Source organism: Phocoena sinus, chromosome 13 (assembly GCF_008692025.1).
Source record: "Phocoena sinus isolate mPhoSin1 chromosome 13, mPhoSin1.pri, whole genome shotgun sequence".
NCBI classification, from domain to species: Eukaryota; Metazoa; Chordata; class Mammalia; order Artiodactyla; family Phocoenidae; genus Phocoena; species Phocoena sinus.
Window position 1 is genome coordinate 40,291,811 of NC_045775.1, and position 19,407 is coordinate 40,311,217.

General features: G+C 42.3%; 1 protein-coding gene across 2 annotated transcripts in view; it reads right to left on the reverse strand.

The window, feature by feature from the left end:
- LHCGR (luteinizing hormone/choriogonadotropin receptor) overlaps window positions 1-19,407 on the reverse strand; it is a 63,807-nt gene that overhangs the window by 32,087 nt on the left and 12,313 nt on the right. For both annotated transcript variants that reach the window (XM_032652794.1, XM_032652795.1), the window contains exons 2-6: window positions 12,242-12,313; window positions 10,170-10,244; window positions 7,089-7,163; window positions 4,998-5,072; window positions 4,832-4,909 (exon numbers count right to left, since the gene is read on the reverse strand). In XM_032652794.1, the coding sequence (XP_032508685.1) occupies window positions 4,832-4,909; window positions 4,998-5,072; window positions 7,089-7,163; window positions 10,170-10,244; window positions 12,242-12,313 (375 nt within the window). The remainder of the gene's footprint in view (window positions 1-4,831; window positions 4,910-4,997; window positions 5,073-7,088; window positions 7,164-10,169; window positions 10,245-12,241; window positions 12,314-19,407) is intronic.

Here is a 19,407-nt window from a genome sequence, read left to right on the forward strand (position 1 = left end):
AAATAGATAGCTAGCGGGAAGCAGCCGCATAGCACAGGGAGATCAGCTCGGTGCTTTGTGATCATCCAGAGGGGTGGGATAGGGAGGGTGGGAGGGAGACACAAGAGGGAGGGGATATGGGGATATATGTATATGTATAGCTGACTTACTTTGTTATAAAGCAGAAACTAACACACCGTTGTAAAGCAATTATACTCCAATAAAGATTTTAGAAAAAAAGAGAGAGCAAGAGAGAAAGAGAGGAAAAGGAAAAAGAAGGAAACCTCTTTTATACAGAAGAGGGCTGGTTGGTAAACGTAGAGGAGTGATAAGTTTAAAACTATCATTTTGTAGCTCTCTATAGAATAACTCAATAATGAACAGATGCTGAAACCATTGGGTGAAAGGTTGTTGGCCAACTCGATAGTCACATGAACTCAGAGTATCCCACAATAGTTTACTTATTTATGACAAAGGGAAAAATGTGCCCTTACAATGAAGAGGTCTGGCAATCACCACCTTAACCAGATGGCCAAGGAGTGGCACAACATGACACAATGGGCCTCCTGGTTGGATGCAGTGGGAGACGTATAACCTCCCCTTTGCAGTATTCTTGCAGAAATGTTGACCTGAATCTAATCAGGACAATGCAGTCAGATGAGTCCAGACAACTGTTCTGGGCCCTCAAAGGAATTAGTGTCATACAGAACAGAGGAAGGCAGGGGGGCAGTTCTCAGGAGGAGGGGATGGGAGGTAAGGTTGGAAGGACAAAGGCGCATAACAGTAAAAATGCAATGTATAAACTTTGAATTCTGACTTTAAAAAAATCTATAAAAGACATTTTCATTTGAATATAGACTGTAGGTTGGATGATGTCATTAAATCCATGCTGATTTTCTTAGGCGTAACGGTGTTGTAATGTAGAATGTTTCTGTTTAAGGAGATACATGCTGAAGAATTTAGGTAGGAAGTGTCGTGATGCCTATAGACTTCTTTTGGATGGTTTGGCAAGAGGGAAATGCATCGTACGTACTTAGCTATCTAGAGATGGAGTCGGTGTGGTAAGCTGTTAATAGTAGGTGAAACTCGGTAAGGTGTACAGGGCTACTCATCGTGCAGTTCTTTCCACTTGTCAGTGGAAAGATAAATGGATTCCATTTGTCAGTTAAAATTTTCAAAATAAAAAATGTTTAAAAAGAGACGATGACACACGATGTTTTCATGACGGTCTGAAATAACTGGCTTGCTGAATATGAGCTTTTAAGTGGTGGTACAGTGTAGTTGACACAATGTAATTGAATTTGCACAAGGAGGTATTAATAATCCCCCTGGAGAGACAGAGGCAGAGGCATGTTGCCGTGGTGTGACTCGACTAAGGCTGGTGAGACTCAGAGCCAGGACTGGAAGCCAGGCTTTCTACTTCAGCGCCCAATAGCCTCTCCACTGCGGCTTGTCACAGGTGTAGCTTGGAGTCTTGTCTTCCTTTGCCAGGTCACCCTTCTCCGAAGGGTCTTAGAGAATTAATTGCTGTGATCTTTCCTTCTCTGTGTGGAGTTCAGACGTGAATCAAGGTTGACTCCTTTTTGAGACTGGTGTGATAAGTCATCTAGAATATTTGAAAGGTGGTGCAGCCAAACCCTGCGCATTCAGGGGGGAGCATTTCAAGGTAGCCTCCTGAGGGGATTTAATGAGAAGCCAAATCGGCTATGAAGGGACATAACAGCATAATGCATAGCTTTATCATTAGCCCCACTGAGCTTCTCGAGCATCAAGTGAAGTGTTTTGTTTTCATTAAATGAGCTCACAGTTGGTAAAGATCTGGGTGGAGGGAGGACAGGAAAGTTTCCATGAAAACCAAAATCTCAAATACTACTAATAATGAAAAGAGAAGGCTTGCTTTCATTATTTTCTAATTAGAGAGTTGAACTTTATAGCTCAGGAAATAAGGCTTTCCTCTTTGAATGTAATACCCTTTTCCAATGGGGTGCTCCACATGGTCCTTCACTTACAGAAGGGCCCATTCAGCTGAGAACAGGTGCCAAGCGAATGACTAATCACTTCCTTCCAGATGAAGGGCCGAGAGTGAGGAGGCGCTGGAAGCACAATGCCAGTGCGCGCTCCCAATGCACGCTCTCTGGGAGAGATGGAGCTGCAGTCATTAACTTCAGAGGTGGGGCAGTTATGCCCTGCCGGTAGGCACTGTTCTTCTTAAAATCATAACGAAAATAAGTTAATGGCCCCTAATAAAACCACTGTGCAGCTCTTGTGTACCAATGCTGAAATGTGATGTGTGGGAAGAAATCTTTAGTTGTCCCTTGGCGTCGGTGGGGTGGCCCCATCTTGTGAGCTCATAGGCCCCTATGGGTTATCTCAACATTCATTTTCTTATTGGTCCTCTTCCACATCTTCCGCTCTTTCATTCTTATTCCACTCCACCCCCATTGCTGTGCATGTATCTGGGAGGAGTACCTATTGGTTCCTGCTTATTTTTAGATTTAGGTGAAAATCGAAGGGAGTATTGGATATTTGTGATCTTTGAATTAAAGTCGACTCTACTGAGTGGTTTCTTCTTAATACTTTTTTCAGGGTTATTTCTAAGCCTTTAGCTCCTTATCCCTGCATTTAAAACCCTCTGCAATCCAGTGTCTCCTCCACCCCCGCCATTTATCTAAATGTATTTTCCGTTTCTTAAGCAGGATGTTTACTCACAATAAGTGTGCCTCATCCCATTTTCCTCCTTCCCACAGCCATGCTTTCACTCATGCCCACTTGGAATATTCGTTCCCCTTTCCTCGGTATATGGTATCACAAAATGGGTAAGACCATGACTCTGGAGCCAAGACTGTCTGAGTCTAAAGCTTAACCTTGGCCAAGTTACTTAAATTCTCAGTGCCTTGGTTTCCTCATCTAAAAGTGGGGCTGATAGTTCCTACCTCATAGGGTTGCTGCGGGACTAAAATGAGTTTAAAAAAGTACTTTAAAACAGTGTCAGTGCTATATAAATATTAGCTGCTTTTATCACTTTTACTCATACAAATGTTACTGATTCTACAAGGTCTAACTCAAGTCTGCAGCCTTTCCGATTCTCCAGCCCAAGAGGACTTCTCCAATACTTCTCATTTCTGTGTACCATACACTCACGGTGAATGTCTAGTGGCTTGTATTATTCTTTCCTTCTTTCATGTTTTCCCCCATTGAGATTATGAGCTTCTCAAAGCCATGGATCTTACATGTCTTTTGTGTCCTCAATAAAGACGTGGAAAGACCCCAAATCCTAAAGCGTGAGGTACCTCCCCACTCAGTGTTTGCTCTGTAAATGCCCTGTTTCTGACAGGGGGCATGATGAATGAGTAGTTCCAGATCCGTATACAATGGTGAGTCAGAAACACTTTCTAAACAGCTGGAAGAGCTACAGTACATGAGGGAAACAGAGGAGTAGAAAGACTGTAGAGAAGGTTTTCTAGGGTCTAGTCTCGTTTCTGGTGTTCAAGAGTTTTAAGTTAAGAATTTGAGTTATTTTGAAACTATTTTTGGTTGCTGCTCTGTATTCTTTTGACTGCAACACTCTGAGTCAATGCCGTATTGGCCACAGCTTTGTAACATGACACTTGCGTGTGTTGAACTACACCTACGTAAAGTAAAAGTACTATTCAAATGCAGTGTACCATCGATACCAATTTCTAGAATCCACTGTAGAGAGGAGAGTCCTCTGAGATGGTCACTTCTCTTGTTTCACAACTACCTCCTCATCTCAGGGTCACCCAATGCACGCTCCGTCTTTCTTTAAGGACATTTAAGCTCATTTATGGTCTCATCACAGATCCTGCCATGGGCTGTAACCAAAGCAGAACGAGTGAGAGGATGTGGATGTGGGGAGCAGGGTTGAACACTTGTCACTGGGCTTTGGACATTCATGAGACATGGTACCCAGGATGCTGCCTCTGAATGGTGGGGCAAAGGAAGGTGCCCCATGTAAAGACGGCAGGGATCCCAGGGGAAGGAAGCCAGGCAGGTGTACAGTGAAGAGAATGAGTTGGGTTATCTTAGGATGATGCCCCTTGAACTTTAACGTGCATGGGAATCGCTTGGAATCTTATGAAAATGCAGATTCTGAGTCAGTAGGTCTGGGATGGGCCTGAGCGTCTGCATTTCTAACCAGCTCTCAGAAGATGCTGTAGGTGCTTGTCCATGGACCATACTTTTAGTAGCAAGGCCTTAGGAAAGAGCATGAAAGGGATAGGCCTGTGAGCCTGATAACCTGATAAGTGACTGCCAGATAAAAAGACATTATTTTCAGGTATTAAAGGATTTAGGGAATGGGCATCGATGGTGTCCCTTCAGAAGCAAAGTGAGCAGGTTCTAAGGGGAGGGTGAAAAATGAGAGAGAGAGAGAGAGAGAGAGAGAGAGAGAGAGAGAGAGAGAGAGAGCAGAGTCCATTGATCAACTACTCTACCTACTTGGAGAATATCCTTTCAAACTCTTCTCAGTTGAAACTTGAAATTTCTATGCTCTCTTTTAACCAGGGCAGGGACTCCCCTCCAGGCTGTCTCTTCTTAGCTTCAAAGCAGTCCACTGATGTAGTGAATAATTTCATCAGTTGGAAATTTGGTCACTGTAAATCCTCAGGGCCCATTTGATTAATTTTGAACTTAATGGGTTGGTTGATTGTCATGTGAACATGTGACCTAGCTGCCATCCCACACAACTCCTCTCACCCTTGGCATTTTATGTCAAAAAGAATGTCACCAGAGAGTCAGGAACATGGTAAAAGATGAGAAAGAGCCCACCTCAAGCTAGAAGTGGGAATGGCAGGAACTGTATGGCAGAGCGTGAATCTGCCAGTTTACTCACAGTGTTATGGATTCGTTATTCATCCCTTGAAAAGCATTTCCTGGTACCGTGGTTATGTGTAAGTTATCACAAATTTCCCTTGAGGAATGAAATGAGAAATATTTACTTTGCAAATTTCAGATGCAAATAGGAAACTGTTATGCATAGCAATCAGCCTGGTACTTACAGAATGAAATTAAATTCAGAGGAGAAGATCTTCGTAACATCTGGAAGCTTTCGGATGCCTGTGTTACAGATGCTCCTGTGGTTTGGGGCAGGGTGGGAATGTGGGCGGAGTGAGTAAAAGTGATTGTTATTAAGGAATAGAGATAAAAGCGGTAGAAAGGCACTTTGTAATACTATTTTCACATTAAATTTAAAAACATGGAGTTTGGCTTTATCAGTAACACTTCTAGCTGCTGAAGGTAATCAGAATTTAAAAGCCCCTAACACTGTGGGAGTAGTTAGTCTAATGGTTCCGATTTAGAGATCTAGGAGATGGGACTAAACTTTTAAGTCTTTTTCATTTACGTCTGTAAATATTTCCAGCCTGTCTTTTTACTATTGCATCAATTGCATTTTCGTATTGTATTGCGTTCCACTTCCTTTTGCTAACTAGTTTATTCCGTGCTCTTGATGGTTCCAGAAAGCATCTCACTACTTTAGAACAGGTTTTAACTCAAACACTTCAGGAGGATTAATCTCCATGTGAGAAATCCATTTCCTCATTATTAACAATCTCTTTATTTAGCTACCTTGCGATTCAGGGAGTTCTTCCTTGTATCTCACTGAGATCATTAAACATTCTTTGGGTTATTGGAGCTACTCAGGACTCCCCTTCTTTTCCTCCCACCTTTTATTTAGCCTTCAAAGAGGAGAGAGGCTTCAGTGATAGGTTAAATTGAAGGATATTTTATTACACAAGAATGGGAGAGGAGTCCAGGCATCTGGATCTTCCCCCAATCGCGTTTTAAATTCACCAGTCATGGACACTGGACAACTGAAATGAACTGCCCGGCACTCTGGTGACAATGAAAGGAAGCCATCTTTCTCTTTGGGCTCGCTCTGGTTCTCTTCCTTACCTGTTACCCCAGATCACACAATCCTTGCCCTGTCTGTGGCTGGTGAAGGCAGTGTGGGCTTGGACTGCAGTGTGTACCGGGGTTGGGGGAATATTGCTTTTTAGGGGTGAAATGCTATTTAATAAAGACAATGATTCTTCGACAACGAGGGTGGTCAAGTTTGGTTCTGGGATTTTCTTATGTTTTTCCAAAGTAGTTGATGCTGCAGATACTTATGTGTCCCATAGACCCCTCGGAGGTCTGGAAAATCAGGACACTTGGGTTAGGAATCATCATCCAGTGTTAGAGCTGCCGAAGGAGCTACACTCGTGCCCATCCTCCAGGGCAGGACCGCTTGGATGTTGTGGAACACTAGAGAGGTGTCTGCCCCTCCTCCTCTTTTTTTTTTTCTTTCCAGCTGGTTGGGGTTGTGGACTTTGCATCCTCTAGAGATTTTATGAAATTTAATTCATCAGGAAGAAGAGAGAATGGACATCTGTGTTAGAGGGTTAAATGTTCATTTTTTTCTGTGTGAATAAGTGATTACTTGATATATGAGAAGATCCATGGTGATTAATTTATAGATTTGTATCAAGTTTCAGGAATTCTGGTTTTGCTGGCAAGGCAATGAATCTGCTGGGCTACAGTGGTACTTAACTTACAGTTCTAACTAATGGACTTAAATAAGTTTTCATGGGAAATAGAAAATAATGATTTCGCTTATATGGCACAGTGCCTGCCTCAAAGTAATGCTTTAAAAGTTTTCACTGAACGAATGAATGAACACATGAGAGAAAGGAGATCAGTAATTTTCAACCAGGGATGGGGATCAAATCAGAATTGCCTCTTCCACTTTCACCTATGTTCTCTCTACCTCACCACCTCACCTTAGAGATGCCGATTTACCCTTTTTAAAGTGTCCTGAGCTCCCTGTTCCCTGCCTACCATCACTTTGAAAATCATTGCAAAGGGGTGATACTCTTCTTGGATGTTTGGGACGGAGAAAATGTTGGGAACCACTTACGGGTATTTGAAAGCACCCCGCACGGTAGCTGATAAGAAATGCTGATTAAATTTTAATCAGAGGGCTGAGGACAGACATGCAGGTAATGCTAAATATGTGGTTTAAAAATTCTCTCCAACCTTTTAATTGTTTAGGTTTTCATCAGATGCCCATGTTCCCCTCCCCAGTTGCTTAAAAAAGGAAAATTCCTCACAGGTATTTTAAGCGGGGGAGATTTGTAAATGCTCCGGGCTCAATGTACACCAGATTTTTAGTGTTCTGGATCAGTCTGTAAAGAGAGATGGAGAAACAGGCAGCGTTTAATAGACGTGTTTCGTTTGCAGTGCCCAAGGTCATGGTCACCAGAGGATGCTGGCTGAAAGTGGCATCAACAAAGTCAAGTGACTTTCCTGTGCTTGGGGGGGGGCTCCAGGGACCCTGGGGATAGAAACGGAATGGGGAGAGCTGGTTGGCTATTGCCAAGAAGTTCTGCTGTCAACCTCTTGCTGAGATAGGTGTAAGCATCATAGCTGGCAGTCTGTTCCATTCTCCCTTGCAACCCCTGAGGAAGCACCAACATCCAGGGCTCCTGGCCAGCTAGGTCGTGCCCCACCACGGAGCCAGCACACTGGGGGTGATGGGAGAATCCATTCTCAGGAGAAATGAACAAATCGGCTACTTGTCCTTGCAGGCAAACTGGTCTTCTTTGTAGTGTGCTGGCAGTCACACTGACCAGTTATCCAGATGGGCGCTCAGTCTTTGTAAAAGCCCAGGGCAGAGGCCGGGGGCTTGGATTGGGGGGATTTTTTGTCCATTCTATAGATAATTGGTTGTGTGATGATGCCAAGCCTCCTAACTTCCCGGAGCTAATGCTCCCTTCTGTAAAATTAGAATAATAATAGTACTCTTCCTACCTCACAGGTTGGCAGGTAGTGAGTAACACGATAGGTAGAGATAAATGTACAAGGCAGGGCTTTGCAAAATACAAAAGTACAGCCATAATACCACAGTGGCGTTATTGCTCGTCTCCCTAGTTCCCCAGTGACTTTGGGAAGCAGCCACATTTACTGGGTTCTGTCTACTTTGGATTCAGTAAAAGGTAGTACATGCATTTGGCTTTTTTTAACCCATGCAGCAACCACCTAAGGAAATGATAATTACTCTTGTTCTGTAGAGAAAATCTAGTGTATTGGTTAGGTGGACAGACTCTGGAGCCAGCTTGGTTTTACATGCTGGTTTTACTAATTGTATGACCTTGGATACATCACTTAAAGCTTGGTTTCCTCGTAGTGTGGTTTCTGAGCAGTAAATGTGTGTGTCGCGATCACAGTAAGGCCTCCACCAGTGTTAACAGTGACTATTCCAGTTGATGAAATCAGGAAGTTGAATGATTTGTCTCTAGCCACAGAGCTGAGAAGTAGCTGAGAAGTAGCAGCACTTGGAGGTGAACTCGGTTTTTCTGACTCTGAGTCTAGCATGCATTCTACCTTCTAAAGTTACCCACTCTCGGTCCTTTCTGTCCCTTTGATTCTTAAGAGGTGAGTGACGTTTTGTTGTAATTATTTTTACAACAACTGAGTCAAGCAATCATGGGCCACATAAGACATTATGTGGGTAGGATGGAAAGGACTTTTATTTCTTAAGACTCTTTTGGGGTCTGACCACTCATCCATATATTCATTCAGTCAACAAACATTTATTGAGCACCTACATGTGCCAGGCATTGTTCTAGGTGCTGGAGATACAGCTGTGAACAAGACAAAGAGGGCTTGCGGGGAGCTAACATTCTAGTCTCAGGGCCTTCTTTGGGAAAAATCCATAAACTTTCCCTTAGAGCACTTACTTTTCTTTCTGTATTGATAAATTGATACTTTATCTATTAATAAATGTTGCTCTGTATCACGAACAGCTTTATTTATCTCAAGCTGTTCTGCTTCAACATTGCTTGGGAAGTCTGTTAAAACTGAAGAATTTCAGATTTCCAGGTCTGGGATAGGACTGTCACCTGTAATGGAAATGACCTTCCCCCGCTCCCCGCTCCCCTCTTGAAATTCTACTTCACAGTGAAGTCCAGACTATACCTTTTGCACTAAAACACCCATTACTTTGGATTTCCCCACAACTGTTTGGTGAGTTAGTCTTACCTCTCTGGTTACACCATCATTTCCTGGGGGATATTTATATTTTACCTCCTCTGTATTCCAGTAGCATTTGACCTTTGGTTGGACATGTGTACCCACATACTTATTAATTAATTATTCTCTTTAGATAATTGCTATTTGGACCATTCATAGGGAGGCCTTGTGGTATAGTGGAGAATACACAAGCTTTGAAGATAGGCTGGGGTTGAATTCCAGCCCCGCCATTGTCTAAGGTGCCACATTGGTCAAGTTACCGACCATTCTGAGCCCCCATTCCTTCCCTTGAACAAAAGAGATAATTACACCACTTTGCAGGGCAGCTGTGAGAATTAAATGACACAACCTAGAATAAATAAAGGCCAAGCACAAGTGCTCAAAATATGTTTGTTGCTAACATCTTTCTCGCTTCCGTAACTTTTGAAACTCTTCTGCAGATGTGGTTTGTAGAAGGTCAGGTTTGGGCCAAATAAGACAGCAGTAAGAAGTCTGGTTTAGGAGTCACATGACCTGATTTCTAGCACTAACTTGGCACTAACTTGCTGTGTGACAAGTCAGTTAACCTCTTTGGGCCACAGGTTTATCATCTGAAAACTGAATAGAGCCAGTCTTCTCCCATCCCCTCTTTTTCGTAAATTGGAGGAAAATGATAATTTGGAAAGGATTATTTTTAAGACTCAGTTCAAAGACATCACAATAATAACAACAAATCCAACATACACATGCCAAACACTTTTACATGGTAGGTTTCCAAGGACCATTTACTAAACAAACGAATATGCCCAAACAGTCCCCAGTGAACTAATTCATGATCTCTAAGCTCCTTTCCAAATTTTCCCACCACCCCAAGAACTCCATACACTCCCTTCCATAAGGTAAGAGCTACTTGACAGGACTCCACAGTGTCAATTTTAATTTCCAACTTCGTGTTGTGATGTTTCAGAGTTTATACAGCTCCCGGGGAGAAGCAGTTGTCACCATGGCAACCTTCAGGCCGCTGCAGTGAGAGAAATTAGTGCCTGCCCAGACCTAGTAATTGCTGTGGTCTTTTCCTCTTGGATTCCTAGCAGTGGATGCTTGAATACAAATACTGAGTGGGCTCCAGCAAGCGAGGGTAATAGTGTACAGCAATAAACTATCTGTTAGCTGATGCTTACATTTCAGACAAATTGAGGAGGCTGTCAAAGGCATTAGCTTCTATCTTTTCCAGGGAATCACTCTGAGAGATTTCACTAGGGGAGAGAGGAAAAAAAAAAAAAGAAGAAGAAGAAACATGAAAGAAATGACTGTGTCTGCATAATAATAAGCTGTGTGTACAACCCAACAACTGGGGGCTCCAGTGTGTCCTTTTAAAAAAGAACAGGGAAGCCTTAAGTTGTCCTCACATCATAAAGTGCTAACACGCCCATCCCCCCCGCCCCCCTCGTTTAGGAGCACCAGTGGGCACCTGCAACCCAGACGCAGTTGAAATGCAAGTTTCAGTATTCCCTGTTGACGCGACAGGTTCTTTTCCTTATTTATCTCTGACTCAGAGTCACAGATTGTTAGAAGTGGGCACGTCCTTTGGGAAAATCCAGTCAGATTCCCTTGTTTTACAGTTTTTGGAATTAAAGCTCTGAGAGGAGAGGCAAATAATGCTCATGGGAAGATTCAGGGCCAGGGTCAGAATGTCTGGGTTCTCAACTCCATCACTCTAGTGAGGGTTTTAATTTGGGTTAGGATTCATTGTTTCTCAACGCTTTACCCCTTTCCCCAAACCCTGTTCTGATGCAATTGCAAAGTGGTCAACTCCTACACGAAGTGTCCTTCTTGTGTTGTGACTGTCTGTTTATTTGACCATTTCCTTCACTTCATTAGCAAATTGAGGACAAGGTGTATTGTCCTATTCACTTCTAAATCCCTGGTGGCTTCATGTAGCCTGGCACATAGGGTATAAATGAATGAATAGATAAGTGAATGAACTGATTTTTTAAAAAAAAAAAAGACACAAAAGTAAAGGAACCAATTTTGCCATATATTTACCACCGCCAAGCATGTAGGTAATGTCAATGTTCCCCTAAAATCCCAGCAGAAGCTACCATTTGCTACCGTCTGAGAAAGAAGTCGCAAAATCTAATGTTTACATTCCCTGAAGGCTTCAGACTTGATGAGAGCTTTAGCCCACAGAAGGGCTGAGCCTAAGGCGGTTAAGGTCTTTTATGAACAGCACAGTGATGGATAGTTCCTAGGCTGATTCGTCTTATTCCTCCCTAATGGTTCACTTATTTAACTGTGGCTGCTTTCCTTACTAGGAGGTCTTAATATATTAAAAGCTATCAAAACCCAACATTTAAACTTGAGAGCAGAAGCGTAAGGGTCAGCCTCAAGCAAACTGACATTTACGTAACCTGCAGTGTATTTCCTATGATATTCACTAATTCTTAATGAATTATTTTTAATATCCTCATTGCTTGCTTATACCCTAAAGAGCCATCAGAGGTTCCTCAAGGAACTAGGACTGATGACACAGCATCGCCTTTAGAGATGCAGATCTGCTTCCAAAGCCCAGAGGATTGTTTAGATGCTCTCTGGGAGCTAAATGGCCTCGAGGTCCTTTGACTCAGACTAACATTAAGGAGGATGCTGGAATACTGGACTCCTTTGAAAGTTCTCTTTCCACGTATGGGATCTTGTGTCCTAGAAGCTGACGCAGGGATATAGGATTGAAGTTAACATGTAACACAAATATGAGATCACATTGCATTATCAGGCTGCTTTACAATTTTGATAAATGCCTTTTATCAGTATGGCTATAGATACTGTGTTTTTGTGATACACTTATATTTTAGATACAAAGATAATCTTCTGATGCACAATAAACTTTCAACACATTTTCTTCTATGTAGGTGTTATCTAAAAATGTGACAGGAGGGAATAGATGCTCTAGCAGAGGGAGAGTTTTTATGACTGAAATCTATCTTCTTTTCTACTTGAGTAATTTATCATCACTTATCAAAAGACATTCAGTTCACTGAAGCAAGGTTAGTTATCTGGATTTTAATAACTCTTGAAAATCATACCTTTTCTTCAGAGGTCCCTGGGTATTATTTGTACTTTAAAGATAAAAATACTAGGGTTTCCTAAACACAATTCCTCTCCTAGAAAAATTATCCCCTTTCAACTATGTGTTCTCTGAGGGAAAAATTTATTCCAATTATAAATGTCTTTTGATATGCAGTATCTTACTTACATTTTTATGACCTCATTAAGTCCTCTGAAAGCTTGAGATGGGATTACTTTGATAGGGAGATAGGTGAGTGATCTAGAAAAGAAAAAAGGAGAGCCAAGAGCTTAAGATTTAAGATTGGGTGCCTTTTAAATTCATGAATAAAATGTGTGTGTGTGACTACAGAGTTCCAAATAGCTAGATTCAGGTTGAAAGTTCTAACTTATATCAATAAAGAGAGGTGCCATGACTCATTCTTGGTCTTTATCAAAGAGTGTGTAATTTTGTTTTTAAGATAGTGAACTTTGGGATCAGACCCAACCAGGTTCAAATCCCCACTCTCCTACTACCGGGCTATAGGACCCTGAGCACATTATTTAAGTCCTCTGTTTCAATTTCTTCATCTATAAAATTGAAATAATAATTTCTACTTCACAGGGCTGTTATGATGATTAATCAAGATAACCTGTATAAAGGGTAGAGCTTGGCACCAAGTAAATAGTTAACACACGGTTTTAGAGTGGACTTATGGGCTTGTTGGGAGGATGGAAAAGAAGCTATCTTGGGTAGAGTGGAGAAATAGATGGTGAAAATACAATTGAAAACCAGGCAGGCGAGAGAAGGGAAGATTCACTAAGAACATGTTCCTATTTTGATCTTTACCACCTTCCCCAGGCAGCCTATTTTAATATTATCCCAACCAGACCACTTTGCTCCTATGGTTAAATCAAGTGGGCCTCTCATGCCATTATGCGGGGAGTATCTACAGAGATTCCTTCAGGCACTTACTTATATCCAGAAGAACAATCTGAGTGTTCTTGGACTGAGATAAAAGTTATGCGTTACATAAAAGTTGAGCAAAGAGTGACTACTCAGCAAGAGCAAAACCAGAATAGGATGATAAAGGAAACTGGGGTTAAGATAACTCAGGAGAAAGCATCTGCAAGGCGTAGATGAATGTTCAACCAGTATTTATCAAGCATGTACAGTGATTCAAGGATTTGGCTCAAGGACTGGAAGAGAAGAGGGGAGTGGACCAGGACATTTCAGGAGGGACGTGAATATCAAGAATATGGAGAATAGAAGTGGGAGATGCTGCCTTGTTTTTCGTGTGTCTATGCAGCAGACACTGGCTTAGCTGCCGGAGGAGAGCACCTCCATCATGATAAGCATATTCAAATCAGTGAGCTGTCTTACAGTCCCAGAAGGGACTTGTAACATGCTTGTAACGTGCTGTGGGAACTATGCACACCCACCTGTAACCTTATTTTACTCACTCAACAATGGTGTGAGGTGGCTATTTCCCTTCGATAGCAGAAGAAACTTGATCACAAGAGATTAAGTAACCTGGACAAGGTAACATGACCAAGAAGAGAGTCTCCAAATGTTCTTTACTGTGCAATACTGGCCTGAAGTGTATGATTCCTAACCCACTCTCTCTCTTTTTAAATTTTTACCCCAACTTTATTGAGGGATAATTGACAAATATAATTGTATATATTTAGAGTGTACAACGTGATGATTAGATGTATACCTACATTGTGGAATGATTGTCAATATCAAGATAATTGACACATCTGTCACCTCAAGTCGTTAACTTTTTTGTGTGTGTGGTAAGGATGCTTAAGATCTACTCAGCAACTTTCAAATATACAATGCCATATTCTTAACTATAGCCACCATGCTGTACATTAGATCCTCAGAACCTATTCTTCTTATAAGTGAAGGTTTGTACCCTTTGACCTGTATCTCCCCATTTTCCCTTACCCCCAGCCACTGGCAACCACCATTCTATTCTCTATTTCTGTGAAATTAGCTTTTTTTCGAGGTTCCACAGAGAAATGGTACCATATAGTATTTGTCTTTCTCTGGCTTATTTCACTTAGCATAATGCCCTCCACTTCCATCCAGGTTGTTGCAAATGGCAAATTTTCTTCTTTTTATGTCTGAAAAATATTCTGTCATGTGTGTGTGTGTGTGTGTATATATATGTATATATATACATATATATATATATATGTATATATATACCAAATTTTCTCCATCCATTCATCTGTCAAGTGACTTTAGGTTGTTTCCTTATTCTTGGCTATTATGAGTAATGCTGCAATGAACATGGGATGGAGATGTCTCTTAGAGATAGTGCTTTCGTTTCCTTTGGATGTATACCAGGTCACTCACTCTCTCTCAGTGAGCAAGGTGAAGGGACATGAATTGGAACCTTGTTTCTCTTGAGAAGAGGCATGTCACACCCTTGCTATTCCTCCTGCAAAGCAGCTTACCAGCAGTTCCTCTCTAGGGCTAATGCAAAGAAATTTCATTGCAGAAAAATGCTTTCACTCAACTCTCTCTTAGAGATGCTACAACCTAGAACAAGTAATCCAAACTTGCTCCTCTGATTTTATTCCTGAAGACAGTCCCACGAAGTACATCCTTCAGTACCCAAACTTATTTAACAGAGCATCCGAGAAGAACAGGGACTGTAGGGGGAGAAATCTTCCTATGATGGCATGTTTCCTTCCTATATTTCTTCTGCAATCATGTCTGCTTGGCTTACTGATTAAAAACACAGTTTTATTGCTGTCTGCACTGCCAAGTCAATAAATTTCCAGAAGAGAAAGCTGTATTCTACTGTACCCCATGCAACATCAATAAAACTGACAGCCAAATTCTGATTCCAGAATCTTTATTGCTGGGGATAATGCAGTGCAGAACACATTTTGGAGAGTGTTTACATAAAAGCTTCAACTGAACCTTTCAGAGCTGTTTATTCATGTAAATGGAGCCCAGAAGCTGGAGCCTCTCAGCAGGCACCCTCCTCCTCCAAAAAAGGAACACAGTGTGGCTGGGATTTGACCAGGGAGGGTGCCTGAGTTTTTGATGGATGTAGGGATGAGGGATAAGGAGCAAAGGTTGGACAGAAGGGAGAGAAGCTGTAGATCATGCACTGGCTGTCCCCGGTGACTACAGAACAGCCCTGGTGCAAGATGAAATTTTGTAGAGTTGATGTTGATGCTTCAGAGCAGGAAAGGCAGCAGTGATGAGAGTGAAAATAGAGTTCCTACCATAAAAGAGGCACTGAGCAAACAGGAGGTAGCTTTATGGGTGTGGCTGGGACGAGAAAGGGGCCTGGGGGTCAGGGAATGGGGAGAGAGGTGGGGTGAGACAGGTGCACCAAGCTTTTCACAACAGAAGGATTCTCATGAAGTGATGTGGAGAACGTGCTTCTATGAATCCCAAACTGTTTTCCCCACTGACTTATATTTTTATTTTAGACATGTTGTGTATTCCTTTCTGATTCATCGCAGTGGGCAGCAGTTACTAAGCATTCAAGCAGCTGTCTCCTGTATTTAAATGTTCACGTGGCCCATGATTTGTTAATAACCATTTGAAGGTGATCCCTTCTCTGATGGATGCTTCTGTGATTCTTTCCATGAAGCCAGAAGCTCTTAGCAATGCGAACAATTGTCTCAATAACCCTGCAGCTCTACTCCTGTATATATCCCAGAGAAATTTGCACACTGATACCCCAGGAAACTTGCACAAGGATTTTCTTCACAGCCTTGTGGCATCAAGGGGTATTGAAGGCAACCTGAGTGTCCACTGCTGAGGGAGGGGGGCTAAAGTGTACACCTGCGAATGGGTCGCCAGTTAGGAGCAAGAGTGTAAAGGTGCTCAGAGCAGCATGTGTGGGTCTTAGAATCATGGTGTTAAGAGAAACAACTAAGAAATTAATGATATGTATACACGACACTACTTGCAGAATTAAAATGCAGACACACCAAACATTAGCCATTAGAAAACATATAAACGTACATCAGCGTGGTTGCCTATGGTGAGTTGAGAGAAAGTGGGAGGAGGGGATAAGATGAATAACTAAAATGAGGGGACTTTGAATGACCCACTGATTATGTTATTTGAAGGCAAAAGTATGGTCAACTTAACCCTCTGTACCTGAGAGACCAATGGAGAAGACAAAATTTTCATTTTGATGTACTGAGATCCCCCCTCCTTCTCTTCCCTTCCTCTTTCCTTCTTTCTTTCTTTTTTTGTTTTGAAAGTTAGGTCTACATGAATTCTAAGAATTTTGTGAACGTCAGGAACTCTTATGGAAAGGTCTAGTTAATATCATTTGATACAGAGCAGAAGCCAAGGAGAACTGAGGAAAAACGGGCCAAAAGCAAGGACAGTCCAGCAGCTCTGTTGTCCAGTGTCAACAAAGGGAATGAAAGCTATGCATGGAGCAAAGAAACATAAGAGATTGACACTCCCACACTATGCACCTCAGGTGGGTGGTAGAGAGCCAAGGTTACTGGGCAAATGTGAAGTTGAACTTGCAGCGTGGAGCGTTCTCTCCGCCTCTTGAATCGTGCGTGAGGTGGCTGTGGAGGCATGTGGTGTGGAATCACGCAGTTACTTATATTTATTACAGTTCATAGTCCTTTTTATAGTTTTAAACTTTGATTTTTAAATTAATTGATGATATAACACAGGCGATACCCGAATTGTGGCCAAATTCTACCTCGGTCAAAGAGCCTTTACCAGAGATGTTGAAGCAGATACTTAGACTGGATGACAAAGGCTGCCTTAGGTTCATCAGTCCTGGAAACTCCGTCGACTCACGAATCCTACATACAAGTCCCCCAAACCTTCCAGTTACGTGTTAAAGTTGACGTAGAAGCAGTCTCTACTCCTTAGGATTGGAAGTAAGGACTCACCCTAGTTCTGGGATCTTGTGATTGGTCATGACCCTGGTGAAGTCCTGTGTCTTTCTGCATTGTCTACACTAAACCCAACACTACTTGGAGGGCAGGAGTGTGCCTGCAGTACCTTGAACTACACGGCCCCCGCCCCATATCGGTACTTGTTTTGGCCTAGATTACGTATCCTGTACCCTGCTCGGTCTCCCCAGAGTCCATCCAGGAGTGGAGCCTTTGCCTTCTCTTCTTGTCAATCACCAGATCCTGATCCCTGTATTTTTCCCTCTTAGAAGACACTGCTGACCCAGAACAGTTCCTAGTTGCTCTCTGGTTAGGATCAATGTAATATCTCTCACTACTTGGTTTTGACTTTTTAACTGGGCCCCCTGGAACAGATGGGGACCCTGTGCTGGGGCTACCCAGTGCAGCTGGGTTAGTTCCTCCAGTGGATGCTGGTGGGCTGCCAAAATCACCATTTAGGACCGAGGTACTCATTCCCCCAGCTGAAGCTCTCAGCGGAGTTGCTCTCCTGGAATTACCTTCAGCCTAAGATTGCCACCTCCCCCAGTATCAGGTCTGCTCTCCCCTGCAGCCTGCATCCAGTGACTGGTCAATGCATAGAATAAAGGCCCAGCCCTTTTGTTTTGCCTCATGGTGGGACTGTTCAGGAGGGCCATCCCACTTTCAGAGCTCTTTTCCATCAACTTTCTTCTGGGCCCTGACTCAGTCCCCTTCCTAGCCAGCCCCAGTTGTCAAGGCACCAGCTCACCTTCTGTCAGAGCCTAGCAACAGATAAACAAATAGCATTCAGATAAACCTAATCTCCTTGAAGAAGATGATGCCACATTATCAGGTCCTCCTTAATTGTCCCTAACGTCTCTTGAGTACTCAAGGGTGGGGCTTGGGCCTCTCTTATTTTTTTTCTTCTAAGTTTAATAACACAGATGACCTTGGACAAAGCCAGTTTGTCCTGTTCACTGGCTTGTTAATGAACCCTCAAAATAATGTTAGCTGGAGAGTTTCAGGGTCAGGAGTTTCTTTGTTCCCCTTCAAGGGAACCCAAGATTTAGAAATCCTTGCTTATAAAAACCTATCTACTGGGAGATATTTGCATTATCAAAGAGTTCTTTGCTGTACAGGAGGATTGATGAAAGGTTCCTTAAATAGCAAACTCCTTAGGTAAATGGAAAATATGGCTCAATCGACACTTTTAAACACAGGTGTTGCCTAAAGCCAATTACAACTGTAGGTTCCCCCACCTCACTTTGGTTTTTAAGAGCTTGGAATTCCAGGGCAGGACCACCTTCTGAAGCCCACAGGCTGAGCAGGGGCAGAGGAAGACAACAGCCAGGGAAGAAATCCGAGCACTCATCTGGAGTCCTCAAAGCCTGGCTGGGGTCTCTGCTCGCCTTGCAGGAGCCTTTACCTCTTCTGCCCAGAATGACAGAAATAAATTATTTTTTTCACTTCCCTCTAATGGTTTAGAAAAGCCATCTATATTATCGATTTAAGAAAGCTACAAACATCCATCCATCTTTCACAGATGATTAGTTTATTGCTAGAGCTATACACCCTGAATTTTAAAACACTACAAAATCAGGGGGAGACAAAAAGACAGAAACCAGGCATGGTCAAAGATTTTTTGCCTAATGAACTCATAGAAATGGGGAGAGGGAAACATTACCTTATTTAAATTCAAAAGAATGTTAATGTTTTTATATTTATCACATGAGACCTGGTTCTACATTGAACAGAGGCTTAAGAATTCCTGTGTTCTTATCAAAGTCACTCGGTGGTTATAATAAACTTGCTTTCATCTTGGAGTGAAATAAAAATGGCTTTCCCCTTTACAAACGATTTTAAATCTTTGCGCTTTCAAATGCATTGATCTATTTGGTAACTTCATTATTGGGTATGCCTTCATTTATTGGCCTCTTGTCTTCAGCATTTACCTAGAGGGAGCTCAGACATCAACGTTAACTGAAATATGAAGTCAGTATAGATGGACATCCAAGACGTTAAGTTTTACATCAGAAAATTTTAGAACACTCCTTTAAGCATTTACTGTATTAGACTCAGGGAATCAGACTAAAAGCGCTGCTTGCAATTGGTTTGGTCCAACCCCTCACTTTCGATGAAGAATCTTAAGTGAGGAAAAGTAAAATGACTTCCCTGAAACCACATGGCAATTCAGCAGCAGATCTGGATTTGAACATAGGTCACTTCATTCCTGGTCCAGTGCAGTGTCCTACATTAGTCACATCACATCAGTACTGTTCCTTTGGGGGTTTGTTGATACACCCCACTGTGCAATCCTCTGGTTCTTCTGCGAAAACCTCACCTTCTGATAGAGCCGCCAGCTTCTTGAGGGCATGTGCTCACGGTCTTTAACTTCAAAGGTGCAGCTCAAATTCCTGTTCTCCCATGAAGCTTCAGAGCCTACCAGAGTGTTTTTCTTCCTCTCCTGTCCTCCTCAGCACTAATGACTAC